Genomic DNA, 25,319 nt, shown 5'->3' on the forward strand with positions numbered 1-25,319 from the left:
TGGGTGGCTCAGTTCGTTAAGCATCTGACTCGATCTCGGCTTAGGTCATGATCAGAGCCCTGAGTCTGGCTCTGTTCCGATAGCACGTGGAGCCTGCTTGAGACTCATTCTCTCGCCCGCCCCCCCGCCCTGCCCCCGCCCCCGGCCGCCCCCCCCCCCCGCCACTTCCCCACACAAGCACATGCGTGCTCTGTCTCTCTCAAAATAAATAAACTTTAAAAAAAAAAATAAAGGAACAATCGCCAGCAGTTTGTAGAATGTGATCTGATTTATAAGTTGGTTTACATTTAGTTCTCATTGCCTGTACTGACTCTCAACAGTGAGGCCTTTCACCTTCATGGTAGTATACGTGCTACCGTTGGGGTCGGGGAGAGAACGATCCCGGGTAGTCTCTTCACAGGCAGAGAAACTGAGGCACAGAGCACAGGGGGCTAAATTAGCTGTCAGAGGTGCTGCCTGGCTCAGTTCAGTTCTCTTCCTGTTCTGTGATTCCTTAGTGTTCTCATTTAAAACGCCTTTGTTAAAATTCCTGCGTCTCTACCTGGTTGAGAGTTCTTCTTTTGGGGAATCGCAGTGATCTTTTCGATTAACTAAATTGTCTAAGACTCTGCACACAAAGCATTTGCTCTGCGTTTTTTTGAACAGCTCTGATTTCTCAGGTATTCTCGAGAAACCGATAGGGTGTAGGATTTAGTTGGAGGGCATTTTGAAGACGTTCTATGCTTAACGGTCTTTTTGTAGCTTCATTTTATGGCGAAACGGAAGCCTCCGTGCTCAAGTTGGGGGAAGACAGATCGGCAGCGAGATCCAGGTTGCGCTCTGTTGCGTGGAAAAGCCTCTGGTTTTGAAGCCTGTGTGTGGCGTGAGAAGGGGAGTTGGGAGTGGACCGCGTTCCGTAATTACTGAGACCGCCTGGCGTGGTGGACAGTGTGGCCCTGGCAGCACCGAAGCGGGCGGACGTGGGTTTCCCTGGATGGATTCCTGAATGAGACACCCCGGGGAGGCAGGGCGCGCACGCTGTGACTAACTGCCAGAGCGAGCGGCCCGCCGCGGGGACGTTGAGCCCCATGCCCACGCCCCCGCGCGGCAGCGCTGCTCCTGAAATGGCCCCTCGCCCGCCGCTCCCCGTCCTTACGGCAGCACATCAGGCGCCCTCCTGTCTTCCCCGGGCTCCAGGGGCCCCTCTGCTCTACCCCAGACGCGCCACGGGAGACTTGCTGTAGGGTGTTCACGTGATCAAAGACTGTTCCACGGGACTGATTTTTCTCTTCGCCGAAGCAAGTAGGCGATCCGACGAAAAACTTAAAGGAGCTGATTGCTGAAACTTTTCATGACCTGATTTGTCGTTGATGAATACATTGGCTGTGTGGTTGGGGGCCTGGCTTTTCATTGATACGTGCCAGTCAGAGGGCAGATCTTCAGACACCTGTGTTGGGTTGGGTTGGGTTGGTGTGTTCAGAGTTGTTTGCCGGGTTGGCGGCTGTATTTGTTTTTGTTTTTTTTTTAATTTTTTTTTTTTAACATTTATTTATTTTTGAGAGGGGGGAGAGAGAGAGAGAGAGAGAGAGAGAGAGAGAATGAGCGGGAGAGGGGCAGAGAGGGAGGGAGACACAGAATCCGAAGCAGGCTCCAGGCTCTGAGCTGTCAGCACAGAGCCCGACGCGGGGCTCGAACCCACAAACCGTGAGATCACGACCTGAGCTGAAGTCGGGCACCCAGCGACTGAGCCACCCGAGTGCCCCTTGGCAGCTGCGTTTGTATTAGTTTCATTAAGTGATACATTTCTTACTGACGTGAGACTCACAAGCACAAGGGTAAGCACTTGCGGGTGAACCGTTGAGCGGCATTTGGGGCAGTCACCCTGTTGTGCGACCACCAGCTCAAATTGCAGATACTTTCATGATCCCAAAAGGCAACCCTGTGCCCCCTGAGCTGCTGCTTTCCGCTTCCCCTCCCCTGAGCCCTGGCTGCCGCTGGTCTGCGTTCTGTCTCTACGGGATTACCTCTTCTGGATTTCTCCTGTGAGTGGAATCAGGATTATTGGACCTTCTTTGGCTTCTTTCGCTGAGCAGAATGTTGTCCAGAGTTTATCCCCGTCGTAGCCTGTGTCAGCACTGTATTGTTTCAGATGACTGAACAACGTTCCGTCGTGTGCACGTAGCAGTTTGTTTGTTCACTCAGTGCCGGACGTGGGGTCGTCTCCACCGTTTGGCTGTTTGGATCGGTGCTGCTCTGAGCAGGCACGGATGTGTCCCATCCGAGTACCCGTTCTCTGTTCCTTGGGTATATCAGGAAGAATTTCTGGGGCAGTTTTATATTTAAATTGTCAAGAAACTGCCAAACTTTTCTCAGCGGCTGAACTGTTTTACGTCTTTACTGAGAACGTACATCATTCCGGTTTCTCTATGTCCCTGCCGACGTTTATTTTCCTCTTTTTTTTTTTTTTTTTTGGATTCTAGTCATGCTGACGTTTGTGCAGTGGTGTCTCATCGCGATTTGCGTTTTCCTCTTGAGGAATGATGCCGAGCACTTTCTTAGGCGCCTGGTTTGGCCATTTGTAGATCTTCTTTGGGGAATTGTCTGTTCGGGTTCTTTGCCCAGCTGTTCATTGGGCTGTTTGTCTTTTTTGTGGGTGAATTTCAAGAGTTATTTGTATATTGTGCATACTGAGAATTGTGGTGAATCTGTAGATCCATTTGGGGAGACTTGGCCATCTTCGTGACCCTGAGTCTTCTGGTCCATGAATGTGGACCGTCTCTCCACGCATTTAGGTCTGTAAGTTCCGGTTGTGTTGGCTTCAGGCGGATCACGTGTGTTTATAGGCAGAGTGGGAGGATATTACTGAGGCCAGGAGGAGAAGGGACGTCAAAAAGGTATTTCTCACTCCTTGGGAAAGGCAGTTCACGGTATTCCTGAATTTATTTGGAATTCAGCAGTGAAATTTGGACTCAACAATGAAACTTAAAGAAGTTTTATAGTATGTTAGTTCAAGCGTAACATAAGCCTTGTAAAAAGTATTCTGGTTCTTTCTTTTTTTTTTTTAAATTTTTTAATGTTTGTTTATTTTTGAGAGACAGAGCGTGAGCTGTCAGCACAGAGCCCGACACGGGTCTTGAGATCGTGACCTGAGCCGAAGTTTGACGCTCCGCTGACTGCGCCACCCAGGCGCCCCAAAAGCATTCTGGTTCTTAATGAAGCGCCCATACTGTGTTGTGACTGTTTCTCTGTGAGAATCGTCTTTTTGTGGATTTTTAGCAGGGTATCTGTGCCAGCTTTTTGTTACCACTCTCGAGGTAAAAACTGTAATTACATTGTCAAAATAATATTTAGAGTATTATTTTCAGAGAATAATTGCAGTGGTGTGACGAATATATTATGCTCATCAAATTTTACGTAAACACAAGCATGAGTTATTTTAATTGCGTTATCGGTGTTGTTTTTGGCCTTTATTTTCTAATCTGTAAAAATAATGTTGGGATTTTTGAGGGGCTTTGTAACATTTGCAGTATTTACACAGATCAGTTGATAAGCTGTTTGGTCAAAGTAAACGGCCATTTGTACTTGTCTGGGGTTTCTTTTCTTGCCGCTAGGACATCTTTAAACCTTTTCCTTCCTGGAATCGTGTTCTGATTCAGAGTGCTAATTTTTAGCTGCCTGATGAATTGTTAGGTCAGTCGGCTTCCAGACCAACTTATATTGTTGGCTGCGTGTGTGTGTGTGAGCAATTTTACAAAGATTTGACTGTTAACATTCTAAAATACTCAGTGAAAATATAAAGGGCATTTTAAATTGTGATGTAAGATTAAAAATGAGGATCTAACTTTTCACTGTAACCATTTTCCATAACTCGTTACAGAGTAATTTTTAAAAACTCAGGAAAGTGGAAAGAAAAATGGTCATCGTGTACACGCAGGCTGCTTTAGACAAACACTTGACTTTTTTTAGTCCTTTTTCAGTGTTCGTACGTATGGGAATGACTGTGTACTTGGAATTCTGTATCTTGCATCTTTTGGATCGTAATGTTAACTCTGTTCAGTTTTGAAGTTCTTGGTTCATCGTTTCCTTTTTTTTTTTTTTTTTTTGTCCTTCTCTCGGTGTTGGCGATCCCCGGCCACAGTTCTACCATGTTTGAGCCAGGAATCGTTGAATTACTGTGTAAGTGAGGGGCGCAGGCACATTACACACCTTACCTTCCTTAATCTTTGTGGCTACTCTGCCTTTGAGGTGTTGGAGGAACAGCGCGTCCCGTGCTCAGCCAGGGATCAGGTGATAGGACTCGAAGGGAAGGCCAGATCCCCTGAGAGCCTGAGGACAGAGGACGGGAGCCCTGGGCCCCGACCCGCAGGCCGGCCCCCTCCTCTGGCAAAGCAGAGGCCTAGAAAGCTTAAAGACTTCGGAAGTCCCCCCGCTCTTGAAATTGCCCTCTGGTTGCTGATGGGTGGGCGGGGGGATCCTTTCGGGGAGCAAAATCTTTCATTTCGGCTCCTTCTCCTGTGACTTGTTACCTTGATCAGCCTCGATTCCCACCCTGGGGAAGAGCCACCCGCCTGCTGCTGCTTTTGCCCCCGGGCGGGCTGTGTGATGGCGTTCTGGTTTGCTCCGTGTAAAAGGCGTAGATGTCAATACCTGCCTCCCAGGTTGTCGCGGGGGTTAGAGGAGGTGCTCCCGGTGGATCCTCCGCAAGCGTCAGTTACCGCCTCCGTTCTCGCTGCCGCTGTCCCTCAGCCCTCGCTTCTTGGCGCTCAACCCGTGCTGGTGTTTACTTCCTCGGAAGCGTCTCGGTCTCTTTCCGCTCACGATCTCGTCACATGCCATTCCGCCTGCATGGGCTGCGCTGGCCCCGACGTGAACCGCTTCCAAAACAGTGAGCAAACAGCAGGGCGCGGGCGTCTCCGCCTCGGCACGCATGCCACGCATAGCTGGGGCGCGGCCCTGGGAGGCCGAGGCCCGGCCAGCAGGGGCCTTTTAGGTATGGGGTGTGTCGCCAGGAGGGGGCTGGAACTGGCGTTTCGGGGGAGTATCTGGTTACCGCAAAGGACAGAAGTATTTCAAGTATTTCCCCGGCCAGCATTGCGGTGCCCGTGTGAACCGTACGGACACCGGCTTGCTCCCGTCAGCCGGCTGGCCTTGAAGGCGCGCAGCGCGGCCTTAGTCGTGGCCGGCCCCTCACTGGCCGCTGATTTATGTGCTCGCTCTGGGCCTCTTTTCTTCATCTGTGAAATGTGGACGGTGCCGTCCGCCTTAACCATGAAGATACAGTAAGAACCCACGTAAATCCCACCTGCACATCACGGGAGCGATTGCTGCACGTTGGACGTCGTTCTGGCCCCTCGGCCACCGTCACTCACCCTGGCGTCCGGGTCCTGTGTGGCGTTGCCAGGCCCGGGCGTCCGTGTGTCGGGCCCAGCTGAGCGGCAGGCGGGAGGAGGAGGCAGGGACTCGCTCCCCACTCGCATCTCCCTCCCAGAGCCGTACCTGCGCCCACCTTCCGTTGCTTTCCCCGTCGGCCTCGTTTTGTTTCCCCCGGGGGGGACCGTCATCAGCTGGCCAGGCCTTGTCCACGCCCCCTCCCTAAGGTGTCCCATGTGCTCCCGAGGCATCCACGGTCGCTGGGCGGCCCCTTTCCCCAGGGGCCTGGCTCCCAGCCCTGCGGAGCCCCTGCAGGTCCTGGGCTCTCAGAAGCTCCCCCTGGTGCCGTCGGTTCCAAGGGTGGTAGCTGCTTCCTGTAGCCCCGGTGTCTGTGTTACCTCAGTGTTGCCTTTGTAGCGTATCTGATTCCTGATAGCAAGTTTTCTTCGTTGAAACAAGTAGTTCGGTTCTGTTCGCCTGATGTCCTGCCTGAGCTATGATCCTGCTCTAAGGCCTGTGCTTGGTGCCTCTTCTCTTGCTCCCACAGGGGCCCCCTGTCCCTTCCTCCCTCTCTTCCCCACTCCTCCCTCCTGCTCTCCCTTCTCTCCATCTGCTCTGCTGGAGAGGGCACGTCCAGGAGATGGAAACTTGAACGCCATAACTTGAACGGGGACAATTTAATGTAAAGAACTGCTGACTGTCACAAAGTCTCGAAATACAGGATTGGGGCGCCTGGGTGACCCAGTCGGTTAAGCGTCCGACTTTGGCTCAGGTCACGGTCTCACACGGTTCGTGGGTTCGAGCCCTGTGTTGGGCTCTGTGCTGACAGCTCAGGGCCTGGATCCTGCTTCGGATCCTGTGTCTCCCTGTCTCTCTGCCCCTCCCCCACTCATGCCCTGTTTCTGTCTCAAAAATAAATAAACACACAAAAAAATTAAAAACAACAGAGGATCTGGCCGGTGGGGAAGTCGTGGGGAGGCGGTGTCGGCGGAACTTGCTGGAAATCCACCCTCTGGGGTGCAGGGGCAGGTCGTTCACAGGGAGGTATCCTGACTCGGAACTTGCTCGGAAGCATCCCGAGGAAGTTCTCGGCTGCTGGACACGCCCGGTTGGTCACAGTTTGCCGGAGCAAATCACTGGAGAGACTTGACCGCAGCGGGCGGATGCCAGAGAAGCAGCGTGCTGCAGGAAGCCTGGCGATGCCGAACTTGCCAGCCGGCGAAGGAGGCTTCCCGGAAGGGCCCGTCTGCCCTTTGGCAGGGCAGGCGGTGGAGGGTTTACGAAACCGGCGCCCACTCGGAAACCTGGTAAACCCGGCCCGCGCACGGCTCTTGGGGATGTCCGGGAGGCGCCGGGTTTAGAGAGCCCTCGGCTGGGCCGCACCACCTTCCCATAGACGCTCGGGTGTCATCTGCCTGATTTTTGCCAGTCCGGCGGGCGTGTCGTAGAATCTTGGCCTTTTCCATGGGGTTCAGCACTTCCTATATTTTGCCTTTTGGAGATCTTTATTAAGCGTTGTTTCAAATCCCCCCCTCCCGTTTTTTAAATCAGATTTGTCTGTCTTTTTACCGACTTACAAAAGCTCAAATCTTGCGGTAGTTACGTGTTTCTGTTACGTGTTCATTCATATCTTTTCCTGTTCTATGGATAGTTTTTGTTTTTTAACCCTAGGATGTTAACACTTTTGAGAAAAAAGTGTTAGTTTTGATGTAGTCTAGGTGGTTAATGTTTTTCTTTATGGTATTATTTTGTGTGTTTTGTTTAAAATATCTTACTCTGCAGTGTTGTTTTCTAAAAGCTTTCTAGTTTTACTTTTTTACGCTTAGGTTAGTGCTTGGAGTTGAATTTTCTGTGTCGTGTGGGGCAGGAGCCCAGTTTCCATTTTTTATACTGGTACCTACCGTTGCTTACTGTTTTCTGAAAACAAATCTTCTTACCTCGTGATTTTCAACAGCGTCTCAGCCGTCGGCTGTTTATATCATGACATAAATTTTAGAATCATCTTGTCAGATTAGAGATGCCCACACAAACATATAGATGTTCTCTGATGTGTAAAATGACCACACACACACACACACAGACACACACACACACACCCTGTGGGGAATTCAGACTCAGATTGCATTTGATCTCTAGAGAAAAACGGATTCCTGTCCTCTGTGAACGTGGTATAATTCTTTACTCCATCAAGTTTAGAATCTTTTTTCTTAGTGGCACTGGGCATCATTTTTAGTTACATTTTTGATGCTTTTTTTTTTTATTGTTTATATATTTATTTTGAGAGAATGAATGAGAGAGAGAGAGGGAGAGAGAGATGTGAGCGGGGGAGGGGCAGGGAGAGAGGGAGACATAGAATCCCAAACAGGCTCCGTGCTGCCAGTGCAGAGCCTGACGTGGGGCTCGAACCCATGAACCGTGAGATAGTGACCTGAGCCAGAATCAAGAGTCAGATGCTTGACTGACTAAGCCACCCAGGTGCCCCATTTTTGGTGCTTTTATGAATAGGCTTCATTCTTGATTTTTTTTTGCTTGTTCCCTATATGTATGGAAGTATTACTGAGTTTTTAAATATTGACTTTGCATCCAGAAGCTTTTGGGACTTACTAATTCAGACAACTTGTACGCCTAAAAGTGTTGTCCACATACATTAGAAATGACGTTTCAACCGTAGAGGAAAACAAAAAAACAGTTCAGTGTTGTCTCCTCCAGCGTTTGGCCTTTCTTCGTCTTGCCGGCCCGGATTGTCAGCGGAGTGCGGTCTGGACGTGGTGATAGCAGGCACCTCCGTCTCCTTCCCTTTCAGAAGGAAGGCTCCTTCTCCATCTGGCTGTTAACCGTAACGTGCGCCTTGCGTTCTGTGTTGGGGACCCATTGTTAGGTTAAAGAAGCCCTCCTCTGTTCCTCGGTGGCTATGAGTTGTTCAGTTTGGCTTGTTGTTTAAAATTATGAACGGGTGTCGAATTTCACCAACTACGTCTTCTGCAGTCTTCGGGATGATCGGATCGTTTTGACCTTTGTAGGTTGATGTGGTCGCTGACAAAGTTTGTCTCCGGAAGGGTAGAGCAGTTTGCGGTGCAGGTGTGAGTGCAGCTTCCTCTCTAGTACGAGATTCCTCCTGAAGCACGGGTTTTGCATTTTTACCTTCTGTTCTCTTCCTTTTTCATGGCGTGCGTGTTCAACTTGGATATCGGTCCCAGTGAGGCTGGCCGCACCGGCTTGGTTTGAGGGTCTGCTCTCTTCCCGTTCTTTGGAAGGGTTGTGTAAATTGGAAGTCTTTCTCCCTTGAGTGTGAGCTGGCGGGAAAGCCGTCTGGGCGTAGGATGTGTTTTTGTGGGAAAACGTGACTGCCGCTTCAGTTCCCTTCGTGGCCGTCGCGCTCGGCGGGCATTCCCTGGATATTTTACAGAGACAGTTTGTGTTAGCTGTGCTCTAGGGTTTTGTTCATTTAATTGAAGTTTGCAAACAGTGTGGCCTCATGTTATTTGTGATATCTTCTGACTTTCTCTTTTGGCAGCCTCGCCTTTGTCATTTCTGAACGTGTAACATCGGCGTCCTTTGTGCCTTTCCTCCATTTTGACCCGTTTTTCCAAAGGTTGGTCTGTATGGTGCTTTCTGAAGAGTCACGTTTTCGATTTCCTGATACCCTCTTTTTATGACTGCTGTCCGTTTTAATAATTTCTTGCTCTTAATCTTTATTTTCTTCCTTCCCTGTTTTGGGATATTTTTATTCTTTTTGTAATTTCTCGAAGCAGGTATTCATTGATTTTTGTCATTCTTCCCCAAAATACGCATTTTAAAGCTTTAAAAAGGTTTTCCTTCCTGTACTGTGTTAGCTGCATCGCGAAGCTTTGGTTTGAGGTATTTTTGTTAACATTTGGTTTGAAATATTGTATTTCCATAGTGATTTCTTTTCTGTCCCCACAGGTTATTTAGGGGTCTGTTTTCTTGTTCTAAACCTGGTGACTTTCCGATCATTTTGGGGACTAATTTCCCCCAAATACTCGCACGTAGGTGTAATTGCCACGTAGGAAGCGAGCACTGTCTGTATGGCAGTCTTTAAAAGTGTGCGGAGACTCGTCTTTTTCTCCGGCACGTGGTGAAGTGCTTGGCGGTATGTCCTTGGGAAGACCGTACACTCTGCGGCTGAAACCCATTTTTCCTTTTCACGAATCAGCTTCACGTATAAGCAAGTGGGTGCTCAGATAAGCACGAGACAACCGTATTGGGTTGATACGGTCACAGGAATAAATCCGGAATTGTGATACCTTGTAATTGTGTGACTTGGGTCAGATTCCTTATAACCGCCGTGGGTCTTGGTCTCCTGTGCTCTGTAACGAGGATAAAAGCACCTGTCTCGGCAGTAGGGTTCTCCATATGGTAGTACGGTAAGCATTGTGATAAGCGAGTGCGTATATAGTAAGCGCTCAGGGTGTCTGTTTAGAGTCTCCGACCGCAGGAACAAACACATGTTTTCATGGAACATTTGGAAACCTGACATTTTAAACCAGTATTTATAAAGTCCGTATTGTGCCAGTAAAGAGGGTGGCCAGGTGAGCCTTTTCTGCGTTCTCTCCCGCACGTTCAACTGTGTTAGCAGGTTCCCGTGTCATCCTTATGACCGACAGAACGGGGACTGTCCACGTTACGGGGGGGGGGAACTTGGATCTCACAGAGGTCACGTGCCTTGCACACATTCACGCTACGTTGGGAGTTGCACACAGGTCTGTGTTTGTGGCCGGTACACGGTTGTGTTCTCCTGTTACTCTTTCCTTTAATAGACTATTTTTTAGAGCAGTTTTTGGTTCACAGCAAAATTGAGAAGGTTCAGAGATTTCTCGTGTGTCTTCTGCCCCTGCACCTGCACAGCCTCCCTCGCGTTCAACGTGTGGCGCCATAGTGACAGCTGATCTGAGCAATAAGCTTGAATGCACAGCGCCTCACATTCGCAGGTGGACTTTTACACAACAGTGCTGTGAATGTATTGTCTCTTCCCCGTCAATTTCTTAGTATTTTCTTTTCTCTAGCTTTCTTTATTGTAAGAATATAGTGTATGAAACAACGTACAAGATATGTGTTAATCAGCTGTTTATGTCATTGATAAATCTTCTGGTTAGCAGTAGGTTATTTATTCATAGTTAAGTTTTAGGGGAGTCAGAGGTCATCTGTGGATTTTCGACCATGTGGGGATCAGTTCCCCTACCCCCCACCCCCCCACCCCATGTTCAAGGGTCATCTGTAATGCATTTGTTATGTTGTTATCACCCAAAGTCCGTAGTTTACATCATGGTTCATTCTTGGTGTTTTACATTTCATGGGTTTGGACAAAAGTATGTGCAGTGACGTGTATTCACCGTGATAGAATCATGCAGAATAGTTTCACTGCCTGAAAGTCCTCTGTGCTCTGCCTGTTCATTGTCCCCGCCCTGATCCTGGGCGACCACAGATCTTTTTACTGTGTCCATAGTTTCGCTTTTTCCAGAACGTCACAGTTGGGATCATACGGTGTGTGGCCTTTTCACTTGGTAATTGTATGGAAGTTTCCTCCATGTGTGTTCATGGTTTGATAGCTCGTGTCTTTTTAGTGCTGAGTAACGTTTCCTTGCGTGCACGGACTGCGGTTCATTTATCTGGTCATGTACGGAAGGACGTCGTGGTTGCTTTCATAATTTCATTTGGCAATTATGAGCGAAGCTGCCGTAAACATTAATGTGCAGGGTTTTGTGTGGACATAAGTTTTCGGTTACTTTGGGTAGAGACCAAGGGTTGGGATCGTTGGATTGTATGTTAAGCGTGTGTGTAGTTTTGTAAGAAGCCGCGGGACTGAACTGTCCTTCACAGTGGCTGTACCATTCTGCGTCCCTACCAGCCGTGCGTGAGCGTCCCTGTCGCTCACATCCGTGCCAGCACTGCATGTTGTCAGTGTTGTGGATGTTGTCCAATATGCTCTAGTTTTATTGGGTGAAATGTTCTGAATGTGTCAACTGGGTTGTTACTAAATGCTGTTAAAATCTTTTACATAGACTAGTTTTTTGTCTGCTTGTTTTATAAGTCACCAGGAAAGTTGTGTTACTACTGCAGAGTTTAATTGTGGGTTTTTTTCTTTCTTCTGTAGTTTTGTCAATTTTTCTTTTAATTATATATATATGTGTGTATATGTATATATGTATTTGAGGCCATATTATGATTACAACTTATAATTATTATCTTTCTGGTGAATTGTCATTCTGAAATGACTTTTTTTTTTTTTGAAGTTTATTTCTTTTCTGTAGCAATCTCCACACCCAACATGGGGCTCACACTCACAGCCTTGAGACTAAGAGTTGTGTGCTCCACCGCCCCTGAAATGATAATGCTTGTTTGCCTTAATGTTTGTTACGTCTCATTTTAAGGGGTCTATGACTTCCTGTTTAGCTGGTATTTGCCTAATACATCTTTTTGCTATTCTTTAACTTTTAATATTTCTATCGTATTATGTTCTAGATGTTTTGTTTTAAGTAGCATTAAGTTAGATTTTTAAAAATCCGGTCAAAGAGTAACTCTCTTAATTGGAGCACGTAGTCCAGTGATAGTTAATGTAAATTAGAGGTATATTGTGTTGACATTTACAGTTTTTTAAAGAAGTTAATTCAGTTTGTACGGAGCACGTTGTTTTGGTAAGGCATTTTAATATTAACGTCATGCCCAAAGTTTCATCGCGGTGAGAGACTTATGTAGTTAAAAGAAGTTAACAGAAACTTCCCGTTTAATGACGTGGAATGGTTTCTATTAAGATACGTTTATTTGGTGTGTTAACAAGTTTTTAAATTGTATCTTTCTTATTTTTATAAATCGTCAGCATTTCGCTGTGGCCTGCAGTTTCTAGGCAACATCGCCTCGCGGAATGAAGATTCGCAGTCTGTTGTGTGGGTGCACGCTTTCCCAGAACTCTTTCTGTGAGTATATCGATAAAAGTTTCTCTCATTCTGGAAAGACTGGTTATATCATTCCATTTAGGTGAAGTTCAAAAACAGGGAAAACTAGCCCTTGGTCAGAGAGTTGAGGATGGCGCTTGGTGGTGGGGGGCGGGGGCAGGATCGGCACCAGCCGGGAGAGGGCACGAGGGAGTCTCCTGGGGTTCTGGGAGTGTTCTGTGTCTTGACCTGCGTGGTAGTTATGGAGTTATATCCACATCTAATCATTTATTGGGCTGTACACTCAAGATTTATGCCCTTTATTGTATGTCGGCTTTTTTTTTTTTTTTAAAGAAAATAAGAGTTTTGATTAAAGTAAGAAATACTGTTAAGTTCACTGTGATTTATAGGAAAACACATTCGTAAGAAAAAAAAGCCATAAAACGCTGGAGTATGGGCAGTGAATTGGTCATTATTTATCCATCGAGCACTTGTTATGTGCCCGGCACAAGGCTGTCTGGGTAGATCTGGAGAGCGGTAAGATGGGCACAGCCAATCCGTTTGTCTAGGTTGGTTCACGGTGCTTTTCCTGGTGATTTGGTACTTTGCTTTGACCAACTTCTGTTAGTTCACACAAAGTTGAGCACCGGGATAGAAGGTGAGTGGGTAACGGAGGCAGGGTAGGCAGTAGGAAGCGCTGTCTCAGAGTGGGAGGCCTGGCTTCTAGCCCAGGCCCCGTGGCCCACGAGGGGTGTCCGTGGTCGTGGCAGCAGTAAGGCGGCCGAGCAGTGGCTGTTTCTCTGCCCCGGTTGGGTATTCTGTGCGGGCGATTCCTGTCCTGTGAGCGGCCGTGCGGGGCAGGGTGAGGAACCGACGCTCACCGCTGGTCAAGGGCAGAGCTGCTGTCCGGGTCCAAAGGCTGTGCTCTGCTGCCTAAACGCCCTGCTGCCTTCCCCGGTCGTGTCGGTTTTCTGGGCTTCCGTGTAAAGTATGATGTCAGGATCACATAAACTCGAATGTGGTCCCTAGCTCACTTGAGTCGATGACTGGCTCTCAAATTCCTCCAAATAATGAGAGTTGAAGGCACCAAATCTTTATGATTCACGATAATTGAGCTTAGGTGGAAGGAAAGAATTGTGGAATTCAAGCTACAGAAGTAGAAATTACTCATTCTTGAGAATTCCTTCCTTTAAAACATTTTGAACACCTAGTATCTGTGAGGTTCTGAGCTAGGTGAGTGGAATTTGGGTAATTTAGAGCTATTTATTATTCCCCAAAAGCCTGTGCTTTGGGGGAGATAAAGGAACAGGTGAGCACACTGTAGTGTAAGACAGACACAGTTTGAGTAAATCCGAGTGTCACAGAAACCCAGAAGAGAGGCCCCTGAACAAGGCAGAGAAGCCGCGACAGGTTACGCGGTGGTGTTCCTTACAATATCAAATCTGATCCTCACGGAAGCGCCCTGAGATAGGCCAGGGAGGTCGTCGTAGTCCATTTTTATATCAGAAAACACACGGAAAGAGGTAATTTGCACTCTGCGCGCGTTTGTGAGACAAATGTAACCAAATTTGAGTTCCGTCTTTGAGAGGTACTGGCTTTGTGCACTTGGGCGGCTAGAGTCCACACAGTCGCTGTCTGTAATGTATGGATAACACCTCCTCCAGGAGAGTATGATGAAGTGGAACTGGAAAAAAAAATCCTGCCGTAGCGCGCAACCCCGGGGCGTAATTGGCCATGGGTAACTCAGTGACCTTCCTAACTAAGATCGCGTAGCTGAGAGGTGATGAGGCAGGACTCACCCTGACGCTCTTGGCTCCACTCTTGCCAGGGTACCGTCTTTCCACCGTTCCCGTAAACCCTCTGACCCTCGTGATGCTGAAAGGAGTGCCCGTAGTTAACGGGGCCTCACGTTTTACCTTTTGGTTTCTTTTTTCTAACAAGAGTGAACATTTTCACGTTTTATAGATGTCATCATTTATCTTTTCCTTTGATCGGGTGGTGTTTGCTTTTTGCTTTCAAGTCCTAAAGTCCGCTGCATCTTTAATTTTGGCTACAGTGTGTCACGACTCATTTTAGATTGCTCTTTTTCCAGTAGATAAGGTACTTGTTTCAAAGTGTTGTCATTCTTTGTTAAATCCTCAGAAACGTCAAATGCACTGCGTTTGTTAATTGGGTGATTGTTGTTTGTCAGAATCCGTATTTTACCATATTGCTCAGTGGGGCTAATGCCCTCATGTCTTTCTCTGGAAGGTCTTGCTTAAATCATCCAGACAAGAAAATTGTTGCCTACTCGTCAATGATTTTGTTCACCTCCCTGAACTCTGAGAGAATGAAAGAACTGGAAGAGAATCTGAACATCGCGATTGACGTCGTCGAAGCTCACCAGAGGCAGCCCGAGTCGGAATGGCCGTAAGTCCCTCGCTGGCAATCTGATTGCTTAAGAACATCCGAGCGGATCCCTTTCCTTGCAGAGCAAACCAGAGTTTGAATTCCGGTAGCTGAACAGCAAGTTGATGCTAAACGATACGGACAAAATGAGAAAGCGTCTGGGCAGCACCTGGAGGCTGGGGAAGGTGGGGTGACGGGCGAGTCGGGGGTCCTGGGAGGCGGTGAGGCCCAGGGCGCAGCCTGAGAACACGTAGCCCTCTGGGGGCGTCCGGGTCACACCGCTGTGGCTGCGCCTGATGGTTCGTTACGGATCGGACGTCGATATGTGTCTCGCGGCTTGTGTTCCACCGAGACATCCATTGTCGTCCAAATTGTAGTGTCCGTCCATCCCCTGACCCCGTACATAACGCCTCATCTCCCTCCAATCGCTTTTAAGATTTTTCTTTGACTTTTCAGGAGCCTAATTATGATGTCTTGAGGTGGATTTCTTTGAGTATGTCTTCTTTGGTTCCCTCGACTTCTCGAATCTGTAGGTTTACGTTGCCAGATTTGGAGAGTTTCCGGCCATTATTTGTTTGAACACTTTTTTGGCCCCGTGATCTCTCCGCTCTCTTGTGGGGACTCCACATCAGGCCACGGCTGAGGCTGACTGTGATCCTTTAAGACTCAAGAAGCCACTGTCAGATTTAGACGGTTTGTTATTCTGTGGACAAGGAAAAGGAGAAGCCGTGAGTCCCATCGTCCCACGTGCTGAAAAGGGGCCGGATGACTGGGACGACCGTTGTCATCCCAACGGGATGCCATGCTGCTTGAAGCGGTTTTATATTCTGAGGGGCTGGGCAGACCGCTCCATATCTCGTCAGGACGGCCCCTCATCTGACCGTCCCTGACAGCCTCCGAAGCATCAGGCCTGCCGTCCCTGAGTTGTGGGAGGATCACAGGGTGTTGGGCTTTTGTCCGCTTGGCCTGTGTGCACGTGTGGGTGGGAGGCGGCCAGAGCAGTCCCTGCTCCCTGATGACGCCTTAGTCTTCTGTTGTTGCCCCGGAGCTCCCTGAGGCTCTGATCAGGGTTTTTGTAGGTTTTGTTCTTGTTTCCTGCTTTCTGTTTTCTCTTTTAAGCCAGTACCTCACTATCTCGATTACTGTAGCTTTGTGTAAGTTTTGAATCAGAAAACTTACTCAAGATTTTTTGGGCCGTTCTGGGTCCCTTGTGTTATATATTAATTTTTGGATCAGCTTTTCAGCTTGTTCGGAAAAGCAGCTAGAGTTTTGGTAGAGATAACACGGATCTGTAGATCAGCTTCAGGAATGTTGCCATTTTAACTAGACTAAGTTTTTCAGTCCATGTGTAAAACTATCTTTCCATTTTATTTAGGCCTTATTAATTTCTTCAGTGAAGTTTTTTTTTTTTTAGTTTACATTTTTATTTGTTTTTGAGAGAGACAGCAAGCAGGGGAGGGGCAGAGAGAGACAGAGACAGAGTGTGAAGGAGGCTCCAGGCTCTGGGCTGTCAGCACAGAGCCCCCCGCGGGGCTCGAATCCATGAACTGTGAGATCGTGACCTGAGCCGAAGTTGGGTACGTAACCTACTGAGCCACCCAGGTGCCCCCTGTTTTTAATTTTTAAATATGTTGAGGTGTGTTTTATGGCCGAGCACCTGGTCTGTCATGCAGACTGTCCCATGTGCTGTGGATTTGGGTTTGGTGGGGGCGCTGTCTAGACGCCTGTTGAACCTCTGTTTGTCTTTTTCTTTCTTTCCTTCTTTCTTTCTGTCTTTCGTTCTTTCTCTCTCTCTCTCTCTCTGTCTCCCTCTCTCTTTCCCTTTCTTTCTTTCTTTCTTTCTTTCTTTCTTTCTTTCTTTCTTTCTTTCTTTCTTTCTTTCTTTCTATGTTTATTTTTGAGAGAGACAAACAACGTGAGCAGGGGAGGGGCAGAGAGAGAGAGAGGGAGACACAGAATTGGAAGTGGGCTCCAGGTTCCGAGCTGTCCGCACAGAGCCTGACGCGGGGCTCGAACTCACAGACCCCGAGATCATGACCTGAACTGATGTCGAATGCTTAACCGACTGAGCCACCCACGCGTCCCACACCTTCTATTTCTTGATGGTCTTCTGTCCACCTGTTCCACGCATTCCTGGAAGGGGACCGTATTCTGTCTGTCCAGTCAGACCAGTCGGTTTTTGTGTCCCTTATTTTTGGGCTCTGTTGTTAGGCACATATCTGTCTGTAATTGTTATGTCTTGAGGAATTGGCCCTTCCTTTCATCATTGTAGAATTCATCAAAAATCCTGTTGCTTTTAGTCCTGTTCTTCCGTTTTCCGTAAGATCTATTTTTATGTGTGTTTTCACGTAGCGGCCAGTGAGTTCGGGGCACAGCTTGTGTCCAAGTGGGGGGAGCCCGGAGCTGCCAGTAGTGCCGCTTGCATTTTTTTTTAATTTATTTTTAAAAGTTTTTTACTATTTTAATGTTTTTATTTAATTTTGAGAGAGTGCAAGCCGGGGAGGGGCAGAGAGAAAGGGCAGAGGGTCTGAAGCGGTCTCTGTGCGACAGCAGCGAGCCCAGTATGGGGCTTGACCTCATGAACAGCGAGATCGTGACCTGAGCTGAAGCCAGACACTCAACCGACTGAGCCCCCCAGGCGCCCCTGTGCCACTTGCGTTTCAGAGGCGCTTTCTCAGTTTGGGTCTCTTTCAGTGTGAACTTTATTGTCCTCCTGAAATTATGCCTCATTTAAAAATTATTTAGTTTTCCCAGCATTCATTTGTATTTGAATTACCCATTTGCACACAAACACAAGTTGGTGTCTGAAAATATCAGGATACTGTGCTTGACTTAGATTACCTTCCTCCGTATGGGTTGTTTTATAATTGAGCACGGTGGATGAGTCCTTAGAGTCTGCTTACTTAGCACAGTTTTCAGTGGAAGTCTGTTTCGTGTGTTAAGTATCTTGGATCTGGGTTTTGGCCATCGGCAGTTTTCTGGCAGCAGGGGTCAAGGGCAGAAGGTGCAGTCTGCTTCGGAGGAGCTCAAGTGAGAGTTCTCACGGGTCACCAGATGGAAGCGGCCAGGAAGAAGGATGGAAAGTGGCGGTGGTAACTGATGTCTTCCGCTGGCGCAGCGCTGACACTTTGATTTGTGTTAGAGGAGCTGCGCATTCGCTAAACAAGAATGAGAAGAATGAGATCACAAAATACAGCCGTATTTTGTCAGCGATGCTGCAGGTCTGGTTCCAGACCACTGCAGTAAAGCGAGTATTGGAGTAAAAAGACTCAAGTGAAATTTTTGGTTGTTGGGGCACCTGGGTGGCTCAGTCAGTTAAGCATCCGACTTTGGCTCAGGTCATGATCTTGCGGTTCATGGGTTCGAGCCCCATGTCGGGCTCTGTGCTGACAGCTCAGGGCCTGGAGCCTGCTTCGGATTCTGTGTCTTCCTCCCTGCCCCTCCCCTGCTCACGCTCTGTCTCTCAAAAATAAATAAACATTAAAAAAAAAAAGTTGTGTTTACACCGTAGGGTAGTTTACGAAGTGTGCAATAGCATTAGCTCCTAAAAAAGCAGTGTATGTACTTTACTTAAAAAACACTTTATTGCTGAAAAACGCTAACCATCATCTGAGCTTTCAGTGAAGGATAATCACTGGTCACAGATCATCGTAACAAATACAATAATAAACAAGTTTGAAATACCGCGAGAATTCCCGGAATGTGACCAGAGACACAAGCAAATGTTAGAGAAATGGCACCGACAGACTTGCTGAGCGCCAGCCACAGGCCTTCAGTTTGTGCAAAGTGCGTTCCTTGCAAAGCGCAGTGAGATGAGACGCAGTCTCTGAGCTGTCCCAGCATCCAGAGGCTTCCGACAACATTGTTACTTTTTACCGTTAAATATGAACCCGTCCATTTCTGACAATTAGAGAGCATCCGCCCTTCTCCGTCCCGCCTGCTAACACGATGGGATGGTTGGCAAAGAGTACAAGACACAACAGTGTTAGAATTCATGGGTTTGGTGTCTTTTCTGGGAAAGGGACAAATGCAAGGTTTCAGTAGCCGGGTCCTTTGTTTGGATACACTAGGGACGCAGGGAAGCGTGGGCGCCAAGGGCTCTGGCGGTACTCGGTTTGAGTTATTGGGATAATGTCCTTCTAAAAATATTTGCTCCTTTTGTTTGTAGGTGTGAAGGACGTTTTCCTGCTCTGAGATGACCCCGCATGAATCCAGGGGTTGGGTCTTGGTGTTTGGACTCCTCTAAATCCTACAGTAAAGGTGCCTTAGGAGATCCCGCCTGCTGTCTTTTGCAGAGGTTATAGCTTATTTGTGTTCTAGGGGGATTTTCTGCCTTAGTGAAGATGTTACTTACTTGTCAAAGAGAAGAAAGTTCCTTTCTATACCAGCTTTGGAAGCTTTGTCCAGATTGCTGTAGGAAGCAACTGTGGGTGGGATTTCCCCGTCCTCAGAAACGAATAGCGTTCTTTTTCCAGAACCTGGTTAAATCAGATTCTTCGCTTAATTAGTGCGGTATGAAAGCATTTTCTAGGTTTTCACAGTCCCTGAGATATTTTGTAAGTGTGGCTTTGATACTGTGTGCTTCGTGCTTATGTGGAAGTGGGGATAAGACAGGGATCTCGTTTGAAAAAATTTCCCTAAAACCTTAACTTTAGCAATAACTCCGTTTGTCAATGGCATACTGCTCTTTGTCTTTTTTTTTTTTTTAAGTTTATTCATTTGTTTTGAGAGAGAGAGAGCGAGAGAGCAAGCAGGGGAGGGGCAGAGAGAGAGAGGGAGAATCCCAAGGAGGCCCCACGCTCTCAGTGTGGAGCCCGAGGAGGGGCTTGAACTCACAAACGTGAGATCATGACCCGAGCCAAGATGGAGAGTTGGACACTTAACCAACTGAGCCACCCAGGTTCCCCTGTATGTCTGCTTCTTGATGCTTAGAGATGGCTTTTAGCACTTTCTGTGTGGACTGGGAACACTGTCCTGGAGACAATAATTAATCTGTCTGTGATTGTTCACATACCTTATTAACACCATTTATAAACGAGGAAGATGGAGAGAAAGGAGATGGAAAGAAGGACCTTGATGCATCTGGGTTTTTAGCCAGTATGGAAAATGATGCAGATATGTGGTCAGTGCTTTGACGTCGACAGCTTGATTTGTGAATGTTAGCTTTTCTGTAATCACATTTCGGTGATGAATTTCAAGATTAAGCGGAGGCGTTTTGCCTCTTGGCCTGCATGAGTCCGTTTTGGCACCAGAAACAGAAAGTAATAGGCGAGGCCGGCCTGGGACCCTCGTGCACGTGAGGGAGAGCGTTCAGCTCGTGTGTCTGTGCGTGCAGTTCAGGACTTAACAAAAGTATCGCATTTCTCGTTTTCTCTTTTTGGGAAATAAATCTCTTTCTCTGATGCCCTTTCTACTCCAACTCCTGCCTTTGCTAGAAGATATTTCTGACCCTCCCCAAGACCGTTTGTTCTCTTCCGTGACGTCTGGAGTGTTAGTGGAGCCTTACTTACAGTCTCTAGGTGTCCTTGTGGCGTTTCAGGTTTCGGATCAGAAGGACCCACCTCCCTCACACAACACTGCCACAGAATTTCGGAATTTACAGAGATGGTTGTTCTCCAGAAGAGTTTAATCACAGATGTCAAATCTGTAACTTAGGAAGCACTGACCACGGTTGGGTCTCTCGTTGTTGTAAAAGTCTTTGTCTTCGATTCCCCCCGAGCCGACGTTCGGTAAGAAAGTACATGCAGTGGATTCTAAGTTGAAAGTTGAGAATTGCACTTGTAACCTGATGCGACATGCTGGCATGGAGAATAGATTCCGTTAGGAAGACAATCTCAGGAACTAACACAGACACGCGTGATTGACAGCCATTGCAGTGACCGCTTTCAAGGTGCAAGGAACAGGTCGCCCTCCCGTCGGCGTCTTCTCGTTGCTCTGTTGCATATTTGCCATCAGTGTTGGACGCTGGATGTTACGCCATAACGTGGTAGCGGAGAATTCAGTTGTTTGTGTGGATGTCCACACAGGATGCTTTTTTCCTGCCCTTTGCATAGGCTGAAGGTGAGTGACAGTTACTCTCGTCCTCGAAATCGTTAAAGTACAGATGCCGCTATCTTCACTCACCAGTAGACGTTTCCTCTTTCTTGTGTGGAAAAAAAAATGGAGGGGGCGCGTGGCTGGCTCAGTCCGTGGAGCGTGAGACTCTTGATCTCAGGGTTGTGGGTTTGAGCCCCGTGTTGGGTGCAGATGTTACTTAAAGGTAAAATCTTTCGCTGGGGCGCCTGGGTGGCTCAGTCGGTTGAGCATCCGACTTCAGCTCGGGTCATGATCTCTCGGTCTGTGAGTTCGAGCCCCGCGTCGGGCTCTGTGCTGACAGCTCAGAGCCCGGAGCCTGTTTCAGATTCTGTGTCTCCCTCTCTCTCTGACCCTCCCCCGTTCATGCTCTGTCTCTCTCTGTCTCAAAAATAAATAAATGTTAAAAAAAAATTAAAAAAAAAAAGGTAAAATCTTTCGCAAAAGAAAACGGGAAAAAAGAATGGAGGAATTTTACACTTGGTCACTTTGAGCTGAAGGTGACACGGAGAGCCAGATGCTAAGTTCACCTGAAACTTCTCTCCCAAAGGGCTGCTTGAGCAAGCGGCAAGCTCTCTAAAGGGGAGCATTTTCAGAGAAGCCCTGGAAGTCAGAGACGGAGCTCTTGTCTTGACTTTCAGGTAACTGAGGGACCTTCCCCAGGACACTAAACCTCTGTGGGCCTCTCTTTCTTTAATTCTTAAACGACGGGGCTGATTTAGGTCAGACGCTTCCACGCTTTTGAACTTCACGTCCCCTGTGTTTAAAGGCGTATGGATTGGGGCGCCTGGGTGGCTCAGTTGCTTACGCGTCTGGCTTTTGATCCCAGATCAGGTCTTGATCTTGGGATCGAGAGTTAAAGCCTCGCATTGGGCTCCACGCTGGGCATGCAACCTACTTAAAAAAGTAAAAATAAAAACAACACAGGCGCTGGGGTGGTTGGTCTGCCTTGGGGACTGTTGGCTAACAACACCGTGTCCCTTGCTGTCGCTCTGAGGCCTCAGTGGCAGTACTCGTTCCAGCCTCTTCTTATGTAGCATCATGGGAAGATGTCATTCTTGTCCTTTGCTCTGATGGCTTTGCCTTTTTAATTACATTTGGTTAAAGCGAACGAGCTGGTATTTAATTCTGGTGACTGTTAAAGTGTATGGTGTTGCATTTGACTGGTGACCCAGTGAGTGTGACCTTGACCTCATTGCCACCCAGTACTTGCCTGGGTAACTCAAAAATGCAAAGAAACTCTTGAAAACTGAACAGTCCATCTGTGCGTCTCTAGGTGCTCATCAACATCTCCTGGGTTGATGTACTGACCTGAGAGCCCATAGTACCCCACCTCCAGTCTGGGGCCTGGCTTGCGCTGGCAAATACTCTGAAGCAGCTTTGCTCTGACTGACTTCGGGTCTGCCGTGAGGACCCTGCTGGCAGGCCTGTCCAGCGTGCCCAGGAGAAGGGGCTTTGGGCTCCGCGCAAGGAATAATTTGCCCTCCGTGCAACGATCTGACCTGCTTTTCTCTCGGAGAACTTGGGAGTTAGAGACCCCTCCTGCCCTGTGCACGCTTGTAGGAAACTCAGGAAACTTAAAATGCTCACTTCAAACAGGAACTGATTAATGAAGTCAGTGATCATTGATTGAGTCTTTAACGTGTGCCAGGCAGTGTTTGTGGCTCTGGAGGTTCAAAATTAAGAAGACATTATGTTTTAGGGAGAGAGACCGATAATGAACAAAACCCCCCCAAATAAGTACATAAGATGCCAGACAAATGCCTGAGAAAAGATACACACCCAGTTGTGTTTACAAAGCTGTCCTTCGAGTGGTGCTCGGCTCGGAGCAAACAGTGTAGCATTTGCTGTTTTATTCGTAGTAACTTATTTTTTATTAAAAAATTTTTTTTAATGTTTATTTTTGAGAGAGAGAGAGAGGGAGGGAGGGAGGGAGGGAGGGGCAGAGAGAGAGAGAAGGAGACACAGAATCCGAAACAGGCTCCAGGCTCCGAGCTGTCAGCACAGAGCCTGACTTGGGGCTCAAACTCCCGAACCATGAGATCATGACGTGAGCCGAAGTCAGATGCTTAGCTGACTGAGCCACCCTGGTGCCCCTTATTAGTAATCGTTTAAATACGATTGGTGCGGGGCACAGACTGTGAAGAAAAACGAGGAGTATTTGACTTCAGCAGAGTCCTCCAGTGCGGTGATGGGGCTTGGAGGGGCCGGGTGCTGCTTTGGAATTGGGAGTTCAGGGAAGTCCCTCCTGAGGCAGTGACACTGAGCTGAGAACAGGGTCACCGGCCTGCTTGATAGCCTGTGTGGTAAAGGTGGAGGCCAGCCGGGAGGGACATGTGGAGCAGTGAGTCCCCAGAGTGTGGAGACCCCCCTTCCCCCCACCCCCCTCCCCCTTCTGTCCCCCACCCCTCGCCCCAGCAGAGGCCTCTGTTGCGGGACAGGGCCCAGGGTGGTTTCAGAGCCCTGGGCGGGACACACAGCCCGAGGGGCGGCTGGAAACCAGTTGCTTCGGGCCTCGTGAACCGGGAAGACGTCGTTGGCCTTCTCTCTGTGCCATGGGAGGGGCTCGCAGAGTTCTGAGCAGAATCTGTACCGACCTGGTCTGCGATTTAAAAGCTCCCTCTGGCCTCCGGGCGGAGGCTGAGCTGGGGGTTGGGGGGGGTGGGTAGAGTGGGGGCAGCCGTGGCCTCCAGGTCCGGGCAGGGGGCGCGGGCGGCTTGGCTGAGGGTGGTGGCGTGGGGGTGAGGAGAAGCGCGCGGGTTGAATGTGCTCTGCAGGGAGAGCCCGTGGGGCTTCATGCGGGTTGGGGGTGTGGGGTGAGGTTGGGAGCAGAAAGGCAGGGGCGCCGGCCAGGGTCTGGGCTTGTTGGCCGGCGGTGGGGAGATTGGGAGTTCTGTGCGGGCCGTGCGGGATTGGAGCCGCCCACCGTGCACCTAAGCGGAGACGTCCTGTGGTGCGGCCAGCGTGGAAGTTCCAGAAGACAGAGCACAGGGTGCCGTGGAAGCCCGGGGCTGGGAGCTCGCCTGCGAGGGGGGCTTCTGGAGAGCGGGAGCTGAAACTCCAGGCCGAGGGCAGTGCGGGTCGGGAGAGGGCACGGCGTTGGCACTGGGGGGAGAGGAGAGGCGCCCTGGCAGCGTGTCGTGGGCGACGTGCTTGGCGGGTGCAGTCGCGCTGCAGGGGGCGGTGAGCACTGCGCGGTAGTGGTGCTTTGTAACCAAGATTTTAGGTGACCTGAGCGCTGTGCCGCTGAGTCGCCCAGACAGGGAGGTGAAGTGACCTCGTCTTGGGTTTCTGTTTTTCTGTGTCCGTTTGGGGAGAGACGTAGAGATTTGTTAGTCAAGTCGCTTTGGAGAAATGGCTGAGCTTTCCCTGCCCAGAAGTAGCTCCTGGTAAGACCGACCGGACTCGTCTACCGCCACGGCCCTCTTCCTGGGACGCTGAGCCGCCCGGGCCACCAGGTGGCGTCACACCACCGTAGGGCAGTAAGGAGAAACCAACTTGAGGTGAATTTCCCAGGATATACTTAAATGATCTTTTTAACTTGGGGGGAGATTCATTCTCCCATTCCATTCATAGCTCCTCCGGCCCCGGCCCCTGAACAGGTGGGCTGCCCGTTCGTCCTCGACACACCGTTGAGTCTCCTGCTTTTCTAACCAGATGGTAGACTTGTGAGATCTTTCCCTAGAAGTATATAAAGAACTTTCTTTTGTCTTCCGTTGTGCGACTGTATCGCGATTTATTTCATCGGCCCCTTACTGGTGAACATCTAGGCCCCCCGCGTTTTGTAACTACAGAATGTGGCGGTGAGTAGCCTCGTTCGTACGTACGTCACGTTGCACGTTGGCGAGTACGACTGTCCGATAAATTCGTCGGTGCAATTACTAGGCCAAAGGAAACGTGCTTTTTATATTTTAACAGATACTGCCAAGAGGTCCTTCATAGCTGTTGTACCAACGGACACTCCCCTTGGCCGTTGAGAGGACCCGGTTTGCTACCTCGGTGCTAACAGAGTGTGCTCTCAAAGTGTTGGGAGCGCCGGTCTCGCCGAGGTTTGAAGTGGCATCGTTACAGAGTTTTATCTTCTGTTTTTCTTGTTCCGAGGCTGAGCACCGTTTTAGATGTTGAAGAGCCTATTTTTCTTTTATGTTCGTTCTCGTTTTCTTGACCTGTTTTTCCTTTAGGAGGTCGGTCTTATCTGTAGCTGAAGAATATTTTCTAAATTAGGGCCGGTGGTCTTTTCTATGGAATAAAACGCAGATTTTGTCTCACTTCCTTGTCTTTTGATTTTGTGTGTGGCATTTTTTATGTAAAAATTTTTGAGGGGCGCCCGGGTGGCTCAGTCGGTTAACCATCTGACTCTTGATCTCGGCTCAGGTCGTGATCTCGCGGTTGTGGGATCGAGGCCCGCGTTGGGCTCCCTGTTGAGTGTGGAGCCTGCCGGGGATCCCCTCTTCCTCTCTCTGCTCCTCTCTCCCACTCATGCCCCCTCCCTCAAAATAAATAAACATTAAAAAATTTTTTTTGATGTCTTGGTAGATGAAGTTGTCCGTCTTTTTATGTCCTATAGATTTTTGGTGATGGACGCAGAGGTCTTTGCCCTACTCAGGGTTTCGTCAGTGT

At 48.7% G+C, this 25,319-nt stretch overlaps 1 protein-coding gene across 2 annotated transcripts in view; it reads left to right on the top strand.

The window, feature by feature from the left end:
* Positions 1-25,319, top strand: part of ATXN10 (ataxin 10) — a 166,576-nt gene that overhangs the window by 27,080 nt on the left and 114,177 nt on the right. For both annotated transcript variants that reach the window (XM_030320922.1, XM_030320926.1), the window contains exons 4-5: positions 12,185-12,281; positions 14,490-14,648. In XM_030320922.1, the coding sequence (XP_030176782.1) occupies positions 12,185-12,281; positions 14,490-14,648 (256 nt within the window). The remainder of the gene's footprint in view (positions 1-12,184; positions 12,282-14,489; positions 14,649-25,319) is intronic.

This window comes from Lynx canadensis, chromosome B4 (genome assembly GCF_007474595.2).
Source record: "Lynx canadensis isolate LIC74 chromosome B4, mLynCan4.pri.v2, whole genome shotgun sequence".
NCBI classification, from domain to species: Eukaryota; Metazoa; Chordata; class Mammalia; order Carnivora; family Felidae; genus Lynx; species Lynx canadensis.